At 44.6% G+C, this 10,959-nt stretch overlaps 1 protein-coding gene across 1 annotated transcript; it reads right to left on the bottom strand.

Moving 5' to 3' along the window:
- Nucleotides 1-505: 505 nt before the first annotated feature.
- On the bottom strand, nt 506-10,886 carry LOC135809131 (growth hormone-regulated TBC protein 1-like). Its single transcript, XM_065322403.1, has 11 exons — nt 10,552-10,886; nt 7,159-7,301; nt 7,005-7,051; nt 6,120-6,234; nt 5,678-5,808; nt 4,620-4,713; nt 3,922-3,985; nt 2,975-3,083; nt 2,572-2,709; nt 1,781-1,828; nt 506-1,506 (listed from the first exon to the last, which is right to left on the bottom strand). The coding sequence occupies exons 1-11, from the start codon at nt 10,665-10,667 to the stop codon at nt 1,423-1,425; spliced, it is 1,089 nt and encodes a 362-aa protein (XP_065178475.1). The 5' UTR covers nt 10,668-10,886; the 3' UTR covers nt 506-1,422.
- Between the last annotated feature and the right edge of the window lie 73 nt (nt 10,887-10,959).

Below are 10,959 nucleotides of genomic sequence, written 5' to 3'. Positions count from 1 at the left end.
TATACTAGTAATCAGATGCACCTTCTTTTCCATCCCATGCAGCATCAATTTATTATTTATTCACCTCCGCACAACAACGGCCTGTGTACAGCTACAGGTAACTCGTTTGCCTTCCACAAGTACATTGTACATCCAAGCTATTGTAATCCAAGCTCCCTCCCTGTCCGTGCACTTTGGTACAGGACACAATGAACTCAAGTATCCAGGCCAGGTGTATAACTTGCCGGCTACGCGGCAAGATGGTGCCAAAAACAACTGACACAAATGCACCGTGTTGACCTGCCTGACGAACTGGACCCGGCGGTTACAGCAGGCCTGAGAGTATGACAACCGCCCCTGACTTGCTCGCATGTGCATGCAGTTAACAGAGAACGTGAACATGCATGGTGATACCCTTTTCAGAGAGAGACTGTGTACCACTTGATCAACACCGTGTGGAACTTGGCAAAGAGCAAAACGCAGGTACATGCAATGTGGCATTGGACAATCGCTCATTGGACAATCGTTCGTTGGACAACCGTTCGTTGGACAATCATATAGACGCAGAGATATAAATTATAAAGGCATTCAGGATAATGAAATTGGAAAGAAAATAAGGACAGAAAACTGAGCACATGACCGGTGGGATAATGTCAACTCCATCCACACAGTAGAACAATTATTAGGATCAAGTCATCGAACCGTTGTGGCGTTGGGTTGGAGAGACACATACGCGTTACCAGACCATCTGATTGCATCACACCACCAATAACATTATCACAAACGACACGCACACACGCGCATACACACACACACACACACACACACACACACACACACACACACACACACACACACACACACACTGCATAGTAATTATACAAGACAATATTGGAAGCAGCTAGAGAAATATGTTACAAGAAAGTAAGGCGGACCAGCGCACTTCTTATCAAGTGAAAGATGGGCATATAATTACATGTATGTTGCCAGTTCTATGGAAAATACACAGAGAAAGCAGGGACACATCAGAAAACAAGACAACCCCAAACAGTGACGGTCACCTGATAATGACTGAGCTGCCAAATGATTCAACAACTCCAGAAACGAAAAGCAGAAGGTACTAAAAGATAAGATTACAAACGTAGACTAGAATGAGAGACATATTAAATAGTAGAGCTGAGAAGTAGGGGAAGGCAGAGGCAGACATGCAATGCTAACAGCGGGTAAGTAGGCACACATACGGCCATACCAGGGCACCACGAGACAGGCCAGGTTGTTGTTCAACTGATTCAAGAGAGAGAGAGAGAGAGAGAGAGAGAGAGAGAGAGAGAGAGAGAGAGAGAGAGAGAGAGAGAGAGAGAGAGAGAGAGAGAGAGAGAGAGAGAGAGAGAGAGAGAGGAGAGGAGAGGGAGAATGCGAGAGAGGCTGGTTTAGTCAGTCCAACTACAGGGATTTGTCAGTCTGGGCTTTGATGCGCAACTTGCGGATCATCTTGCCGGGCAGTGGTTGTGGCACACTGAAGACCGACTACATCCAACATGTACAGACACAAAGAAAAGAAGAAAAAAATGAGAAAAGCAGCTTATCATGTATCATTCTCCTTGGCATGAACAAACCCAGTTACAGGGCAAGAAACTTACAACTTCACCTAATCCAGCAAGTCAGAAACGCGATAAAAATTATTCAGGAGGGTGGAGGCAGGCAAACACTCCAAAGTTGATGTAGATGGACCTTTCGGGCCAAGCACTAAGTTACTACACTGCCCCTCACAAAGAGCTGCGTCTGTTAACTTATGACTCACCTCCATGAACTCATGGCAATGCAGCATCCAATTCTGAGTGAGAATTTCCTGCAGATGAAGAAAAATACATGTACAGTCACTAGTCAGTACAGCCGGGTGAGGTGCAGCATTATTTAAACAACACACCATGATATGTTTGTGCTTGTGAGCACCTAGGCTAGCATTACCAGTGCAGCATACACCAAAAGCCCAAGCAGCATGCAAGCCAGGACACATACGGCAAAACAAAGAATGCCAACGCAGGAGAAATTATCTCAGGACAATCTAGCAATGAGGATACACACACACACACACATATTGCAGTAATAGCAAGGTACATGATCAGCAACCTGAATGGGCAGCTGCTGCTGCTAGCTGGATACTAGGCTAAGGTTAGAGGCAATATTGCATACTACAGTGCGCACCACCTTTGGACACATACTGTAAATCAGCAAATATTATAATGAAATATTCGGCGCATATTTATTTTCGGCCTGGTCATATTAATTTTGCAAGGTTCAGTGTGACAGTGTATACAGGCAGCAGCAGTACAGGCTGAAAATTTAATGTGGCCGAAATAGGTTTTAGCCCTGGGGGCCGACATTTGAATGGGCCGAAAATTTGTAGACCTTACAGTTAAACACATATAACACATTAATAACACAGCTAGGCATAGTACAGTGCTGCTCAGTGATATCCGCCTGGACTAGTCAGCTAACACCGGGCATCATGGCGTGGTAGCCTTCTGAACACTCTGGGCTGTGCATTCCTTTGAGCAGCACTGTAGATCTACACTGCACAATGCCATGTACCTTCATGAACATCAGCAGGTCACCGATGTCAGAGAAAGACAGGAGGCGCTCTTCTTCATGCTTGAGTATGGTCAGCGCGACACGAAACAGCACTTTAGAACCCTCGTAGAACAAACAATCCAAAACTCTGAACGCTGTCTGCAGATTTAAAAGTGTGTGAACAGAAAGAGGAGAAAAACAAATCAGCTACATGTACATGTACACGGAATAGTGGTCTGTAGCGTTACAGACTACACCAAGTACAAGAACAACATTGGGGTTGATGAACGAAGGAATTTAATGCACTAACTTCAGAAAGAGTACATGTACCTGTAGCAAATGTAGCACCGGCCTGAAACTCCAGCACTAGACAGAAATCAGTACTCATCTTCAATGCACAGCCACTGCAACAACACATACACACCTCTTGTGGGAGACAGTCAAGGAACAGGTTAATGAACCACTTCGTAGCAAACAGGTCCACAGAGCAGCTATGCCGGAGGAAATGATCATGAAGCCGTGGCATTTTCATTCTGTACAGGGTCACAGGGAGAGACAATGACATCGGCTTCAAACTCTCACACAGTGACAAGTACACTGCGGTGAACATCACACACCTACAAGGTAGTAGCTGTGCTGACCAACCCCATCACTGCTACACGATCATCACTGGGAATCAATGGGAATCAATGCAGAGAGAGAGAGAGAGAGAGAGAGAGAGAGAGAGAGAGAGAGAGAGAGAGAGAGAGAGAGAGAGAGAGAGAGAGAGAGAGAGAGAGAGAGAGAGAGAGTTGATGGGAATCAATGCAGAGATAGATAGATAGATCGTTAGATAGTAGGGCTGAAACGAATGCTCAATGAAGCGAACGAATATTCTCTTTCCAAATAATACGTGTAAAACGAAGAATATTCCGAATATTTTAAACAATACAATATCCATGGATACCTAGTTGTATCCATGGTAACCATAGACCATCAACTGGTGTATACCCCAATTACAGGAGGGACATTTGAAAAGGACAATGTTATCATTTGTCTTGCTGATGACAACACATGGAAGGTGGCAATCTCACCCACTTTCTGCACCAAATAAACCTGTTGGATGTAAAAAAAAAGGCGAGTTTCTGTACATTTACGAACATTCTTATTCTACTCTATTAAAACGAAGAATATTCTTTTTCCGATCTGCACATTTCGAATATTCGAATAATTCGAATATTTCTTTCAGCCCTAATAAATAGATAGATAGATATTATATAGATAGAAAAGGCAGATAGATAGAAAGAGAGAGAGAGAGAGAGAGAGAGAGAGAGAGAGAGAGAATAGAGAAGAACGGGAATAAACTAACACAGGCAATATCATCCTGCTCACTTAACCAGCTGCTGAAGCACGTAGCAGTCCATTTGCATGCCACGCAGCTTATCGCCATAATAGTCTACAGAAAGAAACACAAGTGCCTCAATGACATCATCCATGCACAAAACGAGATTTCAAGAAGAACGTACCCGGTATGTGGACTACACAGTGTCATAGCAATGTCATTCCTTCTGTTCCCTTCCCTGTGCTACTTCAAGTTCAGTCTTGCTAACATACATCGGGATTCCAGCACATGAGAGCAGGATCTGGGCGCAATGTCCGAGGACAAGAGGTAACAGGCTCTGAGTACAATGCCCTCCCCCCCCCCCCCCCCCCTCTCCCATGACATAAGATAGCACTACAGTCCATTCATACAAAGATGATATCCTGGCCTTTGGCCATAAATGGGTCAAATTTTGAGTTTTTTCTCACAATTTTTCAGCAATCCCAGGGGGGGGGGGGGATGCTCTTCCAATTATGTTTCTGAAGTCTATTTCTCCATTAAGCAAGTATATTTGTGGTTCAAACCCCAGCTGGGGTACCTTTTTTGGACCCTGTTTCAAATCTCGCAGCACTGCACCGTGTACGGCAAAATTACGAAAAAGCGCCAAATACGGGAGCTCGCCAGAGCCAGCGCTCATCTTTTTCTGAATGGACTGTAGGTAACTTATAATGTCCCAGGACAGGAGATAGCAAGCCATTGCCACACTCACCAGGTAAGGAATCTAACAAGGCAATCATCAGCCAAAACACTTCTTCCTCATTTTCCACAATTAGGAGAAGATATGCTGTCACAAAATTCAAACCCTGACATCCAGGTAAAACACAAAAAGACACAGAATACTTCAAGTTAGGGGTGAAACAATCCCGCCGATTGTTCGTCACTTTAAAATACTCGTTTTGGCACTCGATACTTGCAAACAATTGCAAAACGTGCCTATCAAGTACTGGGGAGGCGTTTCAGGCAACAACATGATGGAAACCCATTTCAGGCCCAGCCACTCGCAGCTCAAATGATGTTACTACGATGGAGAATTGCATACTAGTACTTCTCTATACTTTGTCTTGTCTTCTGTTTCTTTCTGATGGAGAAAGTATGTAGTTTGCAAGCAAAGTCAGTGTGTTGTGATGCAACTGCAGTTATTTTACTTCAGCTGGCTGCTTAGAGCCTTACCTACAATATAGCTACGCTGTGCATTTTAGTATCGCATTGCCTCTCACCGGTATTATAAACAGTATAAAATATCGAAGACTTGAAAATGTGTGTGTGTGTGTGTGTGCGTGCGAGAAGAGACCGAGAAAGAGAAGAAAGACAGACGTGTGCGACCATAACCGTCGGGAATTGAACCCGCAACCTCTCGATTGGAAATCGACTGCACATACCACTGCACCATATGGGACACACAGCCAACAGCCAGTGTATGCCGGAGTATGTGGTGTGGTGTGTGTGTGTAGAAAAAAAAGAAAAAAGAAAAAAAATGGAAAAATGAAAAATAGGGATTCACTGGCCAGAAAAAGTCACTTCAATCAGCTGTGTGGTGGATACCAGGCTAAAAATAGTGGCGGTCAATTCATCAGCCTTGCAAGCTGTTGAATGGTGTAATCCCAGCACAAGTTGCTATGTCTAACATAGCTGTTCGCTATCATCGCTTCCGCGATGGGCAGGTCTGAGGTGTGCGTGCGTGTGTGCGTGCGTGTATGTCACTATGTGTGCGTAGATCATGCTAGCAGGTGGACAACTTAGAGTCCCTCTCCATTCATGTACACGTACCTGACAATAGCCAATCGATGGACGATGCTTCGCAATGGCAACAAGAACATTGCGCAGCGAGTCAAGCTTCAATTTGCTTTTGTCCCCGTCCAGCCGAAAATATACATTGTCTGTAAGGGTACGATGAATGTCTATTGGGATGGCAAATAACACACAGAGTATAGAGTTAGAGAACACCAGCAGTTGCTAATATAATAGTAATATTCGTACCAAATTTACATGCATACATGCATACATGAATGTAAGTTAGAAGTGGCAAACTTCGTCAACTCCCTATCTAATCCAAGAAAGGAACACATTTGTCACATCACAGTGACACGGTGAGTCAATTTAAAATAATAGTAAGAAAAGTAGCACATACAGCATACAGTATTCAACAAATAGAGGGGGAGGGGGTGAGGAAATAATCTAACCTGGATATAGCAATGTGTGCAGACCTTACCGAGTTCAATAGGTCTGCTGTGTTTCTCTTCCAGTTTAGAAATGTCTTTCAGTTCATCGTAGAGTCCCGGTGATTCAGCCAGGAGGTCCGATGCACCTGATACTGATAACCACACCTGTCAAAACACGCATGTACACACCGGCATAGAAAATTATATATAATGATGAGAGACACAGAGAGAGAGAGAGAGAGAGAGAGAGAGAGAGAGAGAGAGAGAGAGAGAGAGAGAGAGAGAGAGAGAGAGAGAGAGAGAGAGAGAGAGAGAGAGACACACACACACACACATACACACACACACACACACACACACACACACACACACACACACATACACGTGTATATATTATATACACGCACACACATATATACACGCACAGAGACAGAGAGACAGGCAGGCAAGAGATAACTATGATTTTGGATGCTCATACACCAGGATCTATGCAGGCATGCCACAGTGGCAAACTTTAGCATAAAATATGGCATACACCATGTCCAGAGTGAGCTTTGAGGGACTTCATCAGCAACACTCATGAATACAATCAAGGGTACATGCACATACCGTAGTTAGGGTTGAATAAGCCCGGGCTGATTTTTCTCATGTAAACGGCCTCTAATTGTGAATTCAAGTGTATAAAATGCAATAGGCTTGGTCAGTTTCTTTCTACTTGTTGTGAAGCCAAGGCAATGAAATTACTAGTGGAAAAGCTTAGTTAGAGGATGTTGATTGTGAGGATCCTGGAACTTGCACATACTATAGTCAGTTAGTCACTAAGTACCGCAAACACAAGCAGGTGCAACTAAACACAAAACGCTCCGAATCTTAGCTGGGGCCTGAGACCAGCAGCCATACTGGAGTAATAAGTATAAGGCAGAGACGGCACTCACTTCACGACGCATGCTGGATGGCACGCCTTTCCGAATATACCGCTTCACTGATGTACAAAACACACAAAACACACACACACAGTTCAGTAGCCGACCTAAGAGGCTACAATGAGGACAACTCGGCAATTAACAAAAAAATGGCTTGCTCACTCACATCTTCTATGCCGTGCATTATAATTAACTGATGTCCAACGCCTGGTACGTCTCACCAACACAGTTGTATATGCAGCGTTGAAGGTGTCATACTCAGCATGATCAAATCGATCTCCACGAACAAAACCGTACGGGTCAAGAGTTCTGCAAGGACCAATATCACAGTGTAGGAAATCATCAAAAGTCAGGCATCCCTACTCAAGTCAGTCCATAGTCAAACAAGGACAGTTATGGGGATGGCAGGTTTGGGGGAAATGCAGCATTCCTGGTGGCACGAGCTAGTCACCAAGTACTCTAGGTCTAATTATTTGTCAAATACATGCACGACAAGAAACAAAAGGATGACACTAGAGCCAGCATGCACCCATCAATGAGTGGCGGTTGCGGAGTTTGCTGCAGGAAGTACAATGTACAAAGACTGCTCTGTGCTGGTCACCGGCAACCAGTCTAGGTACGTTTCATGGCCACGCTCCACTGTGTTCAACTACTATGCATACATTATACCAAGAGTATATAACTTCATAGGAAGAGGAGATTACCCAAGTACGGTGGTGATACCTAACAGATATCAACAGCGACTAAGAAGCATGAGGGATTGATATGAAGCATAGAATCGTCCCAGTATGCGGGTAATATCCTGTTTATCCCAGGAACATCTGTAGTAACCTCACGCTTATGTTAATACTGCAGAAGCATGCGCAAGAATGAAATCATTCTCTTTGATCTGTCTTCAACAACAGCAACAGCCATTGTAGCCCCCCCCCCCCCTCCCTTCCTCATCCTGATAGCTTCGAGGTGGTATGTCAATGAATTGTCTGTTCCTATTTGCAAGACATGGTCCCTGCCACCTTGAAAACCTACAAGTACACATCTACGCACTCTTGGAGATCAGCTGCGTCCTCTTGCACTGGATGCAGTCACAAGCAACAACACTTCTACAATCATGTTGCAAGTCAATCAAAGCTGGTTTTTTAAATTTGTATTTCAATAAAAATAAATAAAGAAGATGTGTCAGAGCTAGGTGTCAGGTCATCGAATGTCTCAGTACTCTGTCAGCTTTGTGCCCAGCTGTTGCACTTTCTGGCTGTATTATAGTATCTAGTTACAGTGGTGGACAGTTACTCTTAACTCGTATCCATAATGTTCCTTCCCTTTCTCTATTTATTATTGGCTCAACATCCGAGTTTCATATTAGATAAAGAAACAGAATATGACAAAGATGGCATATGCATGTCTTATGGTACATGCAGGGGTGATGGTCAGTGTGATTGGACATGTACTTCAAAAAAGGTTACTTTGTGCCGAGTCCTTGAAGATCGAGAAATGGATACATCATGGATATGAGCTTGTGTTACCTCCTTGTCGTAGGATGGGCGTGGAGCTTTCTACTACAGCTGGGAACCGTTGTACACTTTCCGTGCAGCTTTGTGATGACATTTATTGTGAGAAATTGGCACCAGTGAGTTAATCGCATTTACTATGCAATGAGAAGAAGGCTGACCTTATTTGGCGCATATGATCTATTTTTATGCCTGTGGGGTAGCACGTACATAACATTGTAAAAAAAGTCCGTGTTACAACCGGCTATACAATTGTGTTGAGAAACACATAACCAGCTAAGGAAGTTTTGCTTGTGCCAGGCCACCACCATGCCTGATTATACCAGGGTGACATATGCAGCGCCTAACGGCAAGGATGGGATGGTGAGTCTCGCAACCAGTATCCGACAAGGGGGGGGCATTGTATTTCAAAGTACATGTACATGTAGATCATTCTAGCGGTACTTACACTTGACACAATGGCATGATAATTACTCGAATACCGTCTGACAGGACTTGCTAGGTTTCTACACACAATCTACAGTTGACAGTTGTGGCCAAAGAAATTCCACCCGCCAGTCAAAAGTAGCGCCGCGTTTCCATTTCGATTACCTCATGCGCGCTCCAAAAATATTTCTGAGGGCTGCAGGGGCCGCATGAGCCTTGGCACTGCTTTCGGCACGTGGGCCGGGTTTCTTTGGCTGCGACTGGACATCACACACGCATGGCTGAGTTCTCCTTTCACACTCGTTCTTGCACAACATTTTGCATCTCACTTCTACATCTTTGCACTTTCCTTGCTACTAGTACAGCGGTTTCTCTCCTTGCACCTATTTCATCTGATAGCAATAGTTTGTGTTGTCTTTAAGGTAAGAAACAGTGCAGGAAAACTGTTGTACTTTGAAGTATGCTTTTGCTTCTAGTGTGGAGCTAAAGGGGAAGTTAAGGCAAAAATCAAAATTTCACCAGTTGTAGTCTTCGGGGTGCTGAGTCGAATGGTCTTGGTCCGAGAAAGCTGAGACGCTCCCTTCCTACTTGAATCCCAATCGAACTCGCGCACTTCCACCGAAACTGGGTGACTGCGCCCTACTAGATGGGGATTTGTATGCAAAATGTCACTAAAAGCGCCATTTCGTTCTTATAAAAGCACGGATGACCGCGATTGGCCCATATGTTGTAGTCTTTTGGACGCTGAGTCGACTGGTTTTGGTCCGAAAAGGCTGCGATGCAGCGTTCCTCCTTTATTCCCAATCGAACATGGTTGAACAAGTGGTCACGTGCTCCTGCGTACACCAGTCACCTGGTCACCGTGCCTGCAGGGTACAACTTACTAGCCTGTTTGACCTTTTTTGGGTGCAGTCCTGTCACTCGAGTTGAACTCGAGTTGAACCTTGGTGTGAAAGTTGTCACCTGCTGGCGTGGTGACCAGGCCATTTGGGCACCCAGGAGCACGTGACCACTTGTTCAACCATGTTCGATTGGGAATAAAGGAGGAACGCTGCATCGCAGCCTTTTCGGACCAAAACCAGTCGACTCAGCGTCCAAAAGACTACAACATACGGGCCAATTGCGGTCATCCGTGCTTTTATAAGAACGAAATGGCGCTTTTAGTGACATTTTGCATACAAATCCCCATCTAGTAGGGCGCAGTCACCCAGTTTCGGTGGAAGTGCGCGAGTTCGATTGGGATTCAAGTAGGAAGGGAGCGTCTCAGCTTTCTCGGACCAAGACCATTCGACTCAGCACCCCGAAGACTACAACTGGTGAAATTTTAATTTTTGCCTTAACTTCCCCTTTAAACATAAAAAGTCATTGCAGTTCGATGTTTGTTTTTGTGGATGTTTGTCTGTGGAAGTGATCGTGGAGGTAAGTCCTGCCAGGTGAGTGCTGTGTTGTCATGCTCCCATACCGTAGCTGAGACTCTCCACGACCACTTGCCTACACACATTTCTCCAGCAGCGAAATTGTTACAAGTAATGTATGGAAAAACTGTCTTTCACAGGCTGCGAACTAACGAATGGAAAACAGAAAGCCAGAAGTAAACCGGACTCACTGCACAGCTGATAATGACTTACTCTTCATTGGCTGCAAGCTCTTCGTTGTTCGAGGCTTCAGCTTCTGAACGACTACTGAGTCTCTCTTGCAGCCGCTCTTTGGCTGATTCCGGCGACCGAGCTTCTGCTTCAGACATGATCTACTTCTACGCTCTGGTACATTACGAGACTTACTTCAGGAGTGAAACAAAAATAGGAGCCCTATACTAATAAGTAATATAACACAATCTGGATACAGTCATGTAACAATACTAACATGAACACTCTCTTCCACAATCCACGGAATCGGAGTGCTACTGTACGCTGCACCTGTTCGACTTCGAGCTCTCGACTTTTGACTTGATTTCGAATAGCTTGACACTTTTGCCTTGTTTGACTCGAAAGGTATTTTTCTTGCTTGACTTCGAGCTTCGTCGCACCCGCGGTGAT

This window comes from Sycon ciliatum, chromosome 2, assembly GCF_964019385.1.
Source record: "Sycon ciliatum chromosome 2, ocSycCili1.1, whole genome shotgun sequence".
NCBI classification, from domain to species: domain Eukaryota; kingdom Metazoa; phylum Porifera; class Calcarea; order Leucosolenida; family Sycettidae; genus Sycon; species Sycon ciliatum.
This window is presented reverse-complemented; position numbering and strand designations above follow the sequence as displayed.

Coding starts and splice junctions, on each gene's coding strand:
- LOC135809131 (XM_065322403.1), bottom strand. CDS start 10,667: ATGTCTGAAGCAGAAGCTCGGTCGCCGGAATCAGCCAAAGAGCGGCTG. Junction 6,235..7,004: donor CATCCAGCATGCGTCGTGAA/GTGAGTGCCGTC, acceptor GTGTTTTGACAG/GTGTGGTTATCAGTATCAGG. Junction 2,710..2,974: donor TTGACTGTCTCCCACAAGAG/GTGTGTATGTGT, acceptor TTAAATCTGCAG/ACAGCGTTCAGAGTTTTGGA.